The 14,993-nt window shown below is 40.2% G+C and overlaps 1 protein-coding gene across 2 annotated transcripts in view; it reads right to left on the bottom strand.

Annotated features, from left to right (window-relative positions):
• cntn4 (contactin 4) overlaps window positions 1-14,993 on the bottom strand; it is a 168,906-nt gene that overhangs the window by 92,139 nt on the left and 61,774 nt on the right. For both annotated transcript variants that reach the window (XM_085776463.1, XM_085776462.1), the window contains exon 4: window positions 12,648-12,823. In XM_085776463.1, coding sequence (XP_085632589.1) covers window positions 12,648-12,823 — 176 coding nt within the window. The remainder of the gene's footprint in view (window positions 1-12,647; window positions 12,824-14,993) is intronic.

The raw sequence follows: 14,993 nt of genomic DNA, 5'->3' as shown, positions 1-14,993 counted from the left end.
TTCATGTATTCAATGTAGCCTATATGTCTATGGCTGAGCTACACTTGCTACACTTGAAAAACCCTTCACTTCTCCAGCAGCTGGTAAACAACACACAACTTTTCTTGGTCTTGAGAAGCTGAAGCCTAGCGAGAACATTTACTGCCACAGTGACAACTTCCTGCGAACCTTTTTTCTGGTCCACTCGCATTCACCGCATCACCATCACTTGTCCATCGCTTGTTTGTTAGGTACTGCCTTTTTCCCTACAGGACGGTAAGAATGGGTGGTGTCATGCTCACACTCACCAGTGGTACGCTCCATGAAGACAGGCCTGCATCTTTATCTTTAAGAATATAAATTGTTCAAGACACTCGACCAATCATTGCATTCAGACCAAGTGCAATGTTTGGTCAGACTTTTCTGAGACCCATATGAGAATGGAATAATGATGAGTTTCTATCCCTGGTTGATTTCTCTTACATTTTAGTATCCCATCAGCGTACAAATAGCATTTTAACTTAAATTCCAAGAGTTGCTTCAAGTACAATGTAATCCTTCCCTTAAAGGTAGGTATCCTATTCTGGAGCATTTTTTACAAAATAGTTTGAAATCCTCTTCACACTCTGATTGCAACCAATAAAACAAATTAAGGCAACATCTAAAAAGGTCATGGTACATATGTTCACATGTCTTGAATTGTTCCTGTTGCTGGATAAATGTGGACTTTTACCCTGATGACATCATGAGACATCAGTGTTTCCTCCAGGATCTTTTTAAAGAGTGGCGGCGAGGGTGGTCTGATCGACGGGGGGGGGGGGGGGGGGGGGGGGGGGGTGCACGGATCGTCGACTAGTCGCTGCAACAATCTGTATTCACTAACTGACAGCTCACGCACAGAAATTAGTCCACAGTACAGCAGCTTTATAAACAACAAACTGTAAATCAGTTTGTTTTTTTGTAACACAGGTGCAAAAGAAAATACTGTAGCTACTGTTCATTAAACAATTAGGGAGGAAAACGACACACAGGCCTCGTCACCATCACAGTCCTGCTCAGTCACAGTTTCACTCACAGTTTTTGTTTTTCCTGGTTGGTTGCTGCTGTTGTTGTTGTGCGCGACGTAAAGCTGTCGATATGAGCGGAGTTTTTTTTTTTTTTTTTCTTAATTGCCGGCAGCCCGGACACACTGCCCGCGGAAGCGGCAGTTTCTCCTGCTCTCTCTCTCCACGCCGGTCAAACATCGACCTGTCTGTAGGCTACTCGGTTTTCCACACACACAGGTCTCTAGCGCTGTATGTAGCCTATGGATGTGTCTTGTGTGCAAACGCAACTGACAAATATTTATAGACGGACAAGCAAACTTAATCATCATTTATTTTATTTTGAAAATTGACCGGATTCTCTCGCCTTTTCTGTGCCCGACTTCCTGTCTGGTACGATCTCGTTCTATCCAGCTTGACGGCGCTCGTATTTTTTTCATTCAACGCACTCAGCTGTTGTTTCAAGCCGCTACTCTTGTAGCCTATGTTACATGATCAGCGACTAGTCGACGTCAAGCTCAAAACGTCATTGTGGAGCAGGGGACTAGTCTGTGCAACCCCTAGTGGAAAACCTGCTTTACATTGTTTTAACATTAAAAAAAAAAATAAAAATCATCATTCTGAAGGTGTGGCGGCTTTTATTTTGCCGTGGCGGTGCGCCATGATCAATTACATGTAGCGGAAACCCTGGACATAACAGAGCTCCTACAGAGTCATCCATCCCACAGCCTGTTTTCAAAGACTAACAGCTGGTTTTCAGTGTCTAAGATCTAGTTTGTAAGACACCATGTCCAACCATGTCAGAGATCAAAAGGCAGGGTGAAAAGCCAAGCATCACAGAGAGCCGACAGATGTGGTAGATGTGTGTGAATGTAACAGAATACATTCTCGCACATTCTCTCCAGGAAGACATTGAGAGTGTTGCACTTGGTTGTTGACATGAAAAGTGCCACAAATAGTTGAATAGGGAATGAAAAGTGAGCCGGCCAGAGAAGTTCAAACCTTGGCTCCTTTCTCAGTTCCACACAGCTGGTCAGTCACTGTGTGAAGTGTTGGAAATGTTGGATTTGGTTGGAACCTCCCCCCAACTCAATCAGACATCAGAAAGGTTTGTATGTAGGGGGTCTCTGCTGCTACTTAACCATATAACAACCATATCTGACACTAATGATGCAAACATGTTGCCCAGAGTGTCCCTTTATAGAATACACAACTAACTGGAATTGTTTATGTAGATGTGAAGAATTTTTGTTTAGTTTAGTTTTGTAAAGGAAGTGCTACATTTAAAGACCTAACACAAGTTGGTATACTGTATGGTTGTAATGGGCGTTGTGCAAATCATTCAGAATCAAGAGGCCAAAAACAGGTTTACTGGAGTCATAAAAGTCTAATTAGTCCATGCTTGACTCAAAGTGAATATCTGAGGCTTTCCTAAGATGTTACATTCATGAGAATGGGACAGACAGAAAACATACAGTAATGCGCACAGCCCTGGATGTTGCTGGTACAGAGACATAAAAACACAGGGAGGAATCACTAACACAAGTCTGAATCTTTGTCTTGAATCTTGACACATGGCAAGCTTTTAAAAGGAAGTCCCTGCTTCAACACAAGGCAGGACACCAAAATAAACGCACACAACAATATGAAACCTTAAACCTTCAACAAAATGCCTTTGTTGCCATGATAGAATATTATATGGAATACTGATCAAATTTGGTCAGTCAGCATTATGCATGTTTTTTTTGCAAATTGGCATTGATTGCAGTCATTTACATTATCTTATTATTTACAAACTACAAGTTAAAGCAGAAGTAAGTGGAATATTTGTGTTAATATAAGTCTTAAATAGATATATCTTCTGACAGCAATCACTTATATAGAGTGTTTGGTCTGAAACACGGGTCTGTCAGTCACTCTGCCCTGCTGTAAGTCGAGGAGAAAACTTTCCTTGTATCCTACAACCTTTATCCAATGAGGAGAGAGAACGGCATAAAGGGGCGGTCCTCTCTGTCTGTGCAGCCAAGGGATGCGCGTGAATGTGGTGACGTAGGAACGAGGGCGGGGACTGCTAACTCCATCGGCCGACAAGAAGTTAGCCAAAACGACCGGATCGCTTACTTCTGCTTTAATAAGTAATATCAAGTGGACAGGGATGGACCATGACAAATGTTTTTCATGTCACCTTTTAACAAGAAATTGTACGGTCCATTTTAGGGATATGCAGTAAATCTGCAGTGTATAAATGAAAGATCGATTTCATCAAATACGTTCCAAAGTCTCAGTTCCCATTTATTTTTAGGCAAGGATGGTTCTCACAAAACAGGAAACGGTAAATCACCTCATAGCAGGTTCTCATGAGTGATCTCTTGATAGTGTACTGTACTGTAGATGAAAAATAAAAGCCACATCCATTAGCTATTTACACCTCATTAACTAAGTCAATATACTCACTCCACATTATCACAACAGCTGAGAGGAATCTAGAGGATTTATTTGCATTTAAATGAAGTATTCATGTTCCAGCCCCCGGGCCTTAAAGCCTAGTCTGGTGGCATCAGGAATTTTCACCCCTATATGCTTAGCTAAATATGAGCTTGTCTGACACTGATGAGACACTGTATAAGTAGCTCAATATAAATTCCCTCAGAGCACAGGATGTTTTGAGGCGCAGTCTATTCTCAGGATTTTTTTTTTATTGAGAGCTGGATCTTCCTGACATCTCTCTCTGGTTATGCAGTGGCATAGTGGAAACTTCAAGACAGAATAAGCTCGTCATCACATTCAAAGCACAGCCCCCCCTTGGTGTCACCAGGTCCACCCCGTAAGTCCGGTATCGAATACACAGCCGTTCATCAGTATGAATTATGGGTGAACATCTTTTACATAATCACTGATATAGAATCAATAGACATACTAATCAAGGGCAGCAAGTATTGAGTGGGAGCACCCACTGCCCATCAGTTATCCTTGCCTCAGGAGGTAGACAGCCACAACCCCTGTGAGGAGTAGCATCATCCATCAAAAGTTTGTGACACAGACAGCAATGCTCAAGTATTTGGAGTCCCGCCAACTTCAAAGAATAACCTTCAAGGCAGCATGAAGCATGTAAACTTAAAAATGTTAACCGAAAGATCTAATTTTGCAGAAGAATGGGGTCTCAACAGAATGAATAATATGTAGCTACAAATTCAGGAGGTTTGTCTATTTGTGATTATAGTACTTTAAAGGAATTATTAATTCAAGTATTATAATCACAAAAAAGACAAACCAGTCTTACATTTTCAATTACTTGGAAATTACTGGAAATCTACAATTTGAGAAAGCAGGTTTGCAGATTTGAGATGGGAATACACAATTATCAACAAAACCAATAATGTGTTTTTAGAAAGATTGCTCAGTAGGAAAAAAAGATTAAGACACACTGATGCCTATTTAATTAATGGAAATGATAAATCCCTCACACCCTGTGTTAAATGACTAAATTGAAAGGCAGAGTATGTCCACTGAACAACAACCTGAAAACCCATAATGAGAATGATCAAATTCAGGGACCAATTCAAAATTGAATATACTGTAAGTTATTTCTCATGATGAGTCAAAACAATTAGGCCTATCGGTTTATTTAGTTTGTAAGAAATTAGGAGTTTAAGCACATGAATGTTCAAATACTTTTTAAGGATTTTGCATTAAATATTGTCCACAGCATTAAAATTGTGCCAAGTTCTCAAGACACATCCTTTGCATGTCATACTTTACGTGATGAATTAAACAAATCCTGAAAGATTCAAGATGATGCAGATATGCATCACATTCAAATGGGAGCATATGCTTTTATCATGTCTCATTTTAAGTAGCCTAATTTTGCCACAATTTGTTGTCAGATAGGCTACGTACATAATTTTGAAAAAAGACACGCACATCCTACAAACAATTAAAACTAGGTGATGGACCACAATGAGGAGTGAATCAAAAATAGGAAAAAGAGTCCGCACACTAGACTATGCTCCCGCATATTCATCAGTGAAGGCCCCAAAACTTCAGGTGATTTTCATATTTAATATTCTGGAGCATATAGTGTGCAGACTCTATTTTTCTGTATTAGATACGTCATTATAAACTTCTGAAACCTATGCACCTTGTTTGCTCTCGTCCACTGTGACAGCTACAGGACCAAAGACTGAGATCTGCTATCCCCAGACAAGAGGAGAACTTAAAGGGACAATGAGGAGTTTCTCCAGCGGCAGAACGAAAAATTCTGCGACAATAAAATGAATGAATGAATTTATTTATTTAAAACAGGGACAATGCACAAGAAGAGATGCTTTGAGCCAGGTTATAGCAACAATTGCTAAAAAAGTCTCATATTAATGTGGATGAATCTACGTTACCCACACTTGTTAATGGGTCCATTTTTGTCTCTATCATTATTTTGTTATTATTAGTGGTGGTGGAAATGCTGGGCGAGCCGACCAGCGTTTCCTTACTTTCGGTTTCGCGGACGCTGCCCGGCAGGTCATGGGAATAACGCCGCCAAATCGCCGTTTATGGTGAGTACTACGATGGTATCTGATCGTCTTCGAACCTCTGACTTTAATTCTTGATGAATGAAAACATTATTGGCAAGATGTCTGCCTTGCGCCGGTCCAAGAATTTCACCGTGCGCGTGGAGGCTCATGGTAAATGTAGTGTGAGAACACTTCGCTTTCCAAAACTCCTCGTTGTCTCATTAAAGAGTACATGAAACAGGCAGACAAATAAATACAGTTCACTAAATTGATTCCCAGTGTACTTAAAAATGGTCAAACTAACGCATGAAACGTAAACATTAAGGAGATAATTTAAGTTTAGTTTCGCATTTTTCATTAGTTTTTTGGCTAGGGTGCAGCCATCTTTGTCAGTCGCCAGTGTCTGATGTCATTGGAGTGTTTTTTTCTACAGTTTTTTCTACGTTTAACACTGTAAAACTCGTTGTCATATGGAGGGTCTCCCCTGTGTCATCTCTGATCCTGTGCCTTCAAAGTTTCATTTTTTACCATCTCTGTCTGTAGTTGTCATTCACTTTCTCTGTCTGCCAGCGGAGGCAACCAATCCAGTGACGTCACACACACTGGCGACCGACAAAGATGGCTGCACCCTAGCAAAAAATGCAAAATTAAACTTCAAATTTCTCCTAAATGTTTGGGTTTCATGTGTTAGTTTGACATTTTTTAAGCACACTGGAAATCCATTTAATGAATTATGTTAATTTGGCTGGCTGTTTCATGTCCTCTTTAAGGGGGCTGTCCTAATCAAGGGAGCAAAGTGAGCAAAATGTTTTTCTGGAGAGGAGCCCCGCATCAACACTGAAAGATAAAAGTAGTGAAGTACTCAGGCAAACACCAAAGACATCTGTGGTGACATGTTGTTGAAGGCCACTGGCTTAGATGTTAAGTTAAAGAAGATAACTTCTAAAAAGAAGTCACTTTCCCATGTTGTCTTTCCTGAGCAAACTATATGCAACAAGGACCTAGTAAGTAGACCCTGATATTAATATTGTATAATATTATTTTTTCCATACTACACCACACTCACATTTGTACAGTAGCACCACACAAAGATAATCACTGCAGGGATTTAAAACTGCCTTCAATTGATTTTTGTGACATAGTTGTGGGCATTTCCATTCAAACCACTGTTGATATAAAAAAAATATCAATGAATGCAGTTTTCTTCTGGCTGGATACCCACCACTGCAGAAAACATCAACAGAATAATGCATCTAGTCTGTGTAATAAATAAGAGATATATGGTCAATTTTATCTGGCTACCTCAAATATCACTAACATGCCAACCTTTAGCTGTTTCTAAAAGACTCTCATAAAGCTGCATTAATCAGGTCTGACAAGCCTTTCAGTAAAGTAATGTCATAGTGGAGCATTCTTTCATATTCAATTCAATAGCGCGAGGGAAACTGATCATATACGTAGAATACAGACAGACTGTGGTGCAGATGGACCCAAAAGTATAACATACAAAGTATTGAGAATTATTACAATTTCTTCGTAGCTTTTCTTGCCGGCACAACTGAATATTCACACAAACTTTGAGAGATGCCATCAGAAATATTACAGAAATTATGTTTTTTTGGAAGCTAAAATAACACAAGTTACATTATTTAACATTATATTATTATATTGAAAGGTACTAATATGAAGGTTTATAATTACTCTAATATCTGGGCTTTATAAGACATCATTCTATGTACAGTACAGGATATGGCCGAATGATCTGAACCTCTTCTCTGAGGGAATCCTGTCCAACTCGACCCCTTTGAATTTGAAATGAACTCCCCTGATACATGCAGTCAGTTATATTATAAAAAATATTTTTTTCAAAAAGTCAGTTGTACAACGTGCAAATCTCCCGCCCACATACTCAACATGCTGTATGACCCACCTGAGGTCTTGACCTGTAAAAACAGACTTGGTCTCATGTCAGCTCCAGGAAAGGCAATCTCATCTATATTTGATGTCTGATACTGCCTGCCAGTCATGTAGCTGGGAACAGTGTGTTCACAGGGTCCATCTTGAAGATGGAGACTGACTCACACTGAAGCATGCAGGAAAAGAATAGCTGGCAGAGTCATTGCAGATATATGAGACACATTTTCTCTTCTGTCACTGTGCTGTGACACTGAAAGCCTTTTAAAACAAGTTTTCATGTTTCTACTTGTGCGTGCAAAGAGTATAGACTTTTGACCTTCTTTTCAAAACACACATTGTATAGTTAAAAATGTATGCAACGAAAATTAAGGTTGCTGTCGAAAGGGAAACTTTTTGGTATCTAGAATAAGCAGTCTTCACATCAGCTGCACTGTGGATCTCTGTAGCATGATCCATATGGTGTGTCTCCTACAATGTCTATGTACCGTACCATTTCTGACAGATATGGCCTCAGCCCTCGCTGCATGTACAGAATGGATTTTATTCTGTTTGTCCTTGGGCAGAGTTCTTGTAGATGTGGTGCTGTTCAGGACTGACCAACACAGAAAGGCTGTTCAATAATCACTTGGCTAGTTCATAGAGAATCACATGCCTTAACAACTCCGGAGTGTACAGTTTGCAGCATCAAATTTAATCATGGGGCAGACTAAAACCTTGTTCAAGTCTTGCTTGTCACTGCTTGTCCACATGAATCTCCCTCTAAAACTGTTCTCATGGTGAAGCGGAACTGGCACAGTTAATATCTACTGACAAAATGTATTTTAGGTTTTTAAAAATGTAAGTTTTATAAATGTGTATTAGCTACATAAAATAATAAAATGACAGGCAACTGGTCAATTAAGTATAACATCTACTTAGAGGATAAGTACATGGTCTAAATCTTTTATTCTATGATGAGACCAAAAACTATTACTTTACACTCCATCCCTCCCCTGTCTTTGGCTCATAGCCCAAAGCTCAAAGGATTCTAGTGAAACTGTAAATCTTTACAAATTAATCACACATGTAGATACTTTTGCTTTTCAAAACTGAGCCCCTGAAGCAGCTGGGCACTGTGCTAAATGTAGGCTAACTCAATCAGAAGGGAACAGTGCATTTGTTGGGCCCTAATTTCATATGTCATGTGTTCTGTGTGTTAAACGAGCTCTACACAGACAGTTCTTTTCAGGAGCATCACTTCATTGTTGCTTTTTGTCTTTTCATGAGAAAATAAAGAGGTATCCTTCTGCAATAATAAACAAAAGCTTTTATTTTTGTTCTGTTTTTATATCAAAAAATATTACTGTTGGGATTAGGTCTAAATAAAATAATAAATCAGAGACAACATATTTTAACAAACTCATCCCTTAAAGGGGACCTATTATGCTCCTTTTTGCACAAACTAAAATAGTTCCTGGGTGCCTTAAAGACATGTCTGTGACGTGCTTCGGTCAAAATACCCCAAAGATCAAACATCACAGCATTCTCAAAAACAGGGCTTTGCAAAACGGTCTGTTTCAGTGGCCCCTCCCTTTAAATGCAAATGAACCACTCCCTCAGCATTGCGTTACCATGACGATGTCTTCTACTAGTACCTATACTGATTTGGCCAAAATGTAGTATGCAAACAAAAGCTAAATCTGCAGTAGGCAAATTGCCAGTATCTCCAGTATGCATCTGACCAGTCTACATTGTGTAATGAAATGTGCCCATGACCTCTCACCCTAACCAAAGATGGTATAGAGTAGTCTTTGCCATGTAGGCTACTGTAACCATGTAACATGTAATATAAAAATGCAAAAATAAATATATAAAATAAATTAAAAATATATGCAGACTGGTCAGTTCATTGTAAAACAGTTATTTATTGATGTAAATGTGGTGATTTGTGCACATAGACTACAGAGCTCCGCAGCACTGCTCCTCTCTATCCTCCTCCTTCTCACAGCTTCACTTTTCATTCAAACTAATTCAACTGCCACAAGATTTCATCAATGAGACCAACATTCTGCTAAATAGACTAACCACACGGCGGTAAACGTCTAAAAAACCTGCGGGTATGTTTATTAGCGATGGTTTTCTCTACCGCGATGAGCACGGACGTCTTCCCGGCCAAGGAGGCCTGCAGACGGGCTCTGCCTGTGTGAGGAGCCGCTGCAGCTCCAGAGCTCCGGTGCTCCGGCGGTCCAGCGTTACGTCGGTCCGGCGAACAACGTCGCCCCGGCGGTACGTCGCTCCTCACACAGGTACAGCTTCACTTACATGAAACGTCGGCGTAAACTTCTAAATAAAACTCAGTAAAGTGGCGCTACAGCGCTAAAACATGCAGGGAAGAAGCAGGAAGTAGACCGCTCCGCTCTCCGCTGTGACACCAGCCACAACAGAGCAGCATGGGAGGAGGCGGGGCCGGCTGGAGCAGAGACCTCGGCATGACCATGTAGGGGAGTCCGGCACGCCATGACGTAGACGCGAGCTCATGTCAAAAAAAACTCAGCGCAACCGAGTGTAACAGGTGTGCAGAGAAATCCCAATTATCTAGCAGGGTTTACCTCCAAATGCATTAACCTCATGATATGACACTTCCACGGCCTCTAGAACCATTATCCAACATTTTAAACATATATAAAAGTCTGAAAAGCTGGAAAAGCATAATAGGTCCCCTTTAATGCTTCAGTCAAATACACTCTTAGATTCATCCTGCCTTCACGTCCCATGGGATCAAACAGGAAATTCATCAATTACAAGGAGCACAATGCTCTAAGAACAGTATAAAATTAGATCCAAGATTTGAGAAAGTCTTGACTTTTGACCTTTTGGGTGTAGCAGATCTACATTTTTATAGTTCCAGATGATTACTCCCATTTTAGCTCTGACAGCTGTAATTACCACTGGGCTTATTAGAGGTATGAATAAGACTCAAAGTCTGCCTTGTGTCAAAATCACAGTCAAATTATCTGTAAAACTAATTACCACCAAAAGGTCATGGTCTTCGCTAGAGAGAAGTAGGATAGATCCTGAAACACTACTTGCACACTTGCAGCGTTGTGATGGTGTGTGTTTGTCTGGTCACCTGACTTGGAGGGGCAGAATATCTTTTGCTGCCCCCCTGCAGGACAACACAACCCATGTACTACAGTCCTCTAAATTTCTATAAAGAATTACATGACACTTTCCAGTAATACCATTTGACCTTTAAATTATTCGCTTGAACCTTCACCATTCAATCATGCCGTGGAGTTAATTAAGCTATACCAAGAGTAATAAAGAAGATAGATGACACCCAGTCATACATGCATGTCCTGACTCTATGACAACTGAAGGCTGGTAAGGTCAGAGCCTAACAATTGATTGAACTGTCATCCTATCATTGTGGAAATCTACCAGCAGAATCTGATCATGGATTGACTTCCCACTGGTCCAGGAAACCAAACAAATGGCCTGAGACTTATTGGTGGCCTTGTCCCCAAACGCTAAACCTCGGAATCTAATCTGAGCAAGCAATCACTCACTTGCTGTTAATATCATCATTTATGCCTGTCCAATAACTGGCACATACAGTAGGAGCTTATTGACTTCCTCATCCTTTAGGAATATGAAGTCCAGAGGCTGTCAGTTAGATTCATCAACATCCATCTAACAATCTATCATCGTGACGGTCAGAAAACACTTCAGAAAAGTTCAGAAAAACATTAATCTGCAAAGCGGACAGTGCTGACGTTGGAATTTTTGAATGTTTGCAAAACTTTGGTTTGGCAAAGATTTAAGAGTGATACTAGTAGAGGCAAACTGTTATCTTGCAAGCAGGCTAATGGATGGCCAATATTATGCTATCTATCACTACAGTACAATAAGTTATAACTTGTTCAACTGCAAACATAACAGAATGTTTCATATGGTATAAAGAGAGATTTTAATGTCTTTTATGTTCATAAAGCAGGTCTATGTTCTATATTAGTAGTATGAAAGTATCAAAGTGTTCAGTCCGCAGAGAAATGCACACAGCTTGCACTCAGACACTGAGCCTTAAAACGAGCCATCTGTCACTAAAAAGCAGTCACCACTCTCAGCCATGGCCCAAGCTCCGACCACCTGGATATATAACATCCAGCCTTGCAGGATATGGTGTTTACCTGAAATCTGCTATATTTCAATCAGATCACTCAGAAAACACTGACCCAATCAAACCTGTTGTTACTAGAGCTCTGCTCTAGACAAAAGTCTGATAGAAGAGATGTAAAACTAAAGCTGTTTTTTGGTTCTTAAAACCTTCTCATGGATCTATATTTAAAATAAAAACATAGGACAAATATAGGCCCTCTGAACAAGAATTTGAATGCAGTATTTTTACCTGAGATTCAGTTTTTTACATTGTGGTCTTTCTAACCTCATGCAAATAGCAACATTATCACCCACTTGGAGTCATGTTTGTGGCCACCTGATCAAGTCCTGTTTTCATATTCTTTCTTTCAACTCTGTTCTTTGTCTCGAGTCGACCAACTCCTGAGGGGAATATCTGGCTCTCTTGTAGCTAAATGCTTCACTACATTCACCAGATTATTCTGCCTGTCTTTTGTTTGGTGCTGAGCAGGTTGTCTAGAGTGCATTTTTTGAGCTACTTCACTGACAAGAGCTGTCTGCTCTTTGAGAGCGGAGTTAACCAAAAAGCTGTGGTCCAGACAGCTAAACAATGAGCTGAAAATCACTATACAGTTCAGTACAGCTGAGAGCAGCAGCTGATTATTCTCTGTAGCTTCATTTACAAGTGAACCCTTTCACATTGTTTTCACATTGTCATTTGATACTGTTATTATAAAAATATTGACTAAAGCAGCTCGAGTAAAAGATTCTTCTTCCCCGCACAGGTTTAAAGGCAGATAATATCACTAGTGTCAGCTCAGTTATTTACCATAAAGAAGCTTTGCTTTGAGTTTCACTTCAGTTTGACTGTTTGTAGGTTTGTGTTTGATCTGCAGTAATGACTTAGAGTAAACTATAGTCAGCACATACAGGGAGTTAATACCTCCCCAGAGAAGCAGAAGCCACAATGTTATCCTGATGTGCGACTGGCACATCTCTTTTTTTTCCTGCTGCATCTCTTTTTCTGCGGTGAAACAACAAAAGTTTGCCCAGAGAAAGGCAGTAAAAAAAAAAACAGACTCACATGCAAAGGTTAGACTGGCCTCTCGGCTGACGATGGTCCCGAAAGAGTTGGAGGCGAGGCACTGATACGTTCCAGCGTCTTGGTCTTTGTTCAGATGGCTGATTCTGAGGTTGCCTCCAGAAAGGCTGTAGTGAGATCCAGATTTGGGGTTGATTTCTGTGCCATTCAGTTTCCACCTGAAAAAAACAAAACAATAAATGGAGAAGCATTAACATGTAAATTAACAAATTAAACATTGTTCAACGTGGACTCGGGCAATGGAGGTATTCCAGACTACAAGAAGAACGTGACTTGAAGATTTGATTGTTTTTCAGTGGGAAAGAAACAAAAAGGTGGAGAAGGCACAGAAATCATGCCCTCCAGCTTAGTGTTAATCTAAGCAGCAGTGAACCACTGTGGTGCCAAGGACTTGACTCTCTGAGAATAGATAGCATTGCAAGCCATCCATCTTGCCAGACCCCAGTCAAACTGCATAAAAATGCTGCTTAATCATGATGGTGCCACAATTAAAACAAATGCCTGCAACCTTGCAGTCACACTTGTGCATTCTAGACCAGTCCACATGATTATCATTGGTGTTAGGGGTGATCAACGAAGGGTATAATTCACTTAAAATGGCAACAGACTCTCCAATCTCTCCACCCAGATGCAACTTATTAGAAGGAACACAGGTGGGAGGAAAATCAGTCATTTCAGATAAATGCTTCCAAGCCTTAACTCTCCAGCCAGGGTAAAAAGAAGCCTCTGTTAATTTTTATCTATGATGTATAATCATCAAAGCAATAAGAGGTTCTACACAGATAAACAAGCATGAAAGGAGCATTTTATAGCTTATTGGAAAACGGACAATGCAAATTTGATTAGGGCCCAAGGTGATTTAGTGTATGATTATTTTTTTTCAGGAGAAGTTCTAAATTTCCTGTTGCTTTGATTTTTTCTTTTTAATTTTCACTGGATGATTTCAGGTTCAGCTGGGAAAACAGTGCTTTGTTTAATTTGGAAAAGAGAGCAGCTTTGATGTGAAAAAAGAGCTTTGCTAAAGCTCTTTTGTACAGTAGACAGAAGTTGTGCAAAGCTGTTTTATGCACTGCTATCTTAATGTCCCTTGTTGTGCCAATTAGGTGCCTTTGAGGCATTAGAACCTTCCTGAGAATACAGACAGTGTCATTGTGTTATCATTGTGGTATTTCCTTGCTATATTATATCTCTTACAGTATAATACCCTATGGGATCGACTTGTTTGCGTTTATTTCAGTCGCAGAAAATCAGCCACGTTCAGAGCTGTGACCACTGGAGTCGGTGCCGGATCATCACAGAATGCACAAGTAGGAGTTTGTTAAATGAAAAACAATGTCAGACTGTGTTGCTTTCCGGCCTACGCGCACACTGAAGCGTCGCACAAACAGCAGAAAATTTGTGGGTTGGGCATTGCAGCACTTACAAAGTGCCTCTACAGACATTTTTCTTTTAATAGACAAAATGTGTTGCACAATGGTCTTTTCATGGCCTCTCTCCAGTTCAGTCATAAGTAAGTGCACACTCTCTGGAGCCTTATTACTACACACAATAGAGAAGAGCCTGGAGGGGGGTTGGCTTCAGTCTCCCTGGACTTCAGAAGCGATTCATTTGCCGCTGAAGTGAAACAAACAAAAATCAACATAAATATTCTACAGCCAAGGACCACCTTCAAATTGAATGAAAGCAACGTGAGCAACGGGGACGGGCAGAGAAAGTGAGGGACAGTGGCACTATGAACCTCAGTTTAAGGTCAGATAGTGGTTTTTCCTTCCTAAAAAGGGACCCATCAAATATGAAAGCAGCCTTTTCACAGTTGTAATTGCTCTGAGAAACTCTGAATTGTATCCAAATTGAAACAGTTTAATTGGGCGAGAGCTTGAAAACCGAATGTTGCAAAAGGTTTTCTCTGACAGTCCATGATTCTCTGCTGTATCTAACATTAGAGTGCATGGCTAATTGAGCCTGAGAAATGTTTTGACATATCTGAGTGAGTTATCATGCCCAGTGCTGAAAACAGACAGACATTTAACCCAGTCAGGGGAAGACACTGCAAAACCTCTATATGAACCACAATGTGTATGTGTGTGGTGGTTCAACAGTCATAGTTAATGATAATTGCCCAGTCAATGCAGCCATTTCTCTTTTTGAGACAAACTGAATTCCCTGACAACTCTCGCTGCTGAAAGCCAATTAGATAGCAACTTTAAAGCTGCTAAATGACAGAAATTCAAGTGTCTGTGAAACTTGAGCGCATTCTAACACCAGATAAATTGAGACCAACGAAGGAACAAGGATAGAAAGCAGCACCAGTGGAACTTTAGAATACCG

Source organism: Trachurus japonicus, chromosome 5 (assembly GCF_045865225.1).
Source record: "Trachurus japonicus isolate A0001 chromosome 5, Traja_1.0".
Taxonomy (NCBI): Eukaryota; Metazoa; Chordata; class Actinopteri; order Carangiformes; family Carangidae; genus Trachurus; species Trachurus japonicus.
Note: the sequence above shows the minus strand (reverse complement) of the source record. Positions and strands in the feature narration are given on the sequence as shown.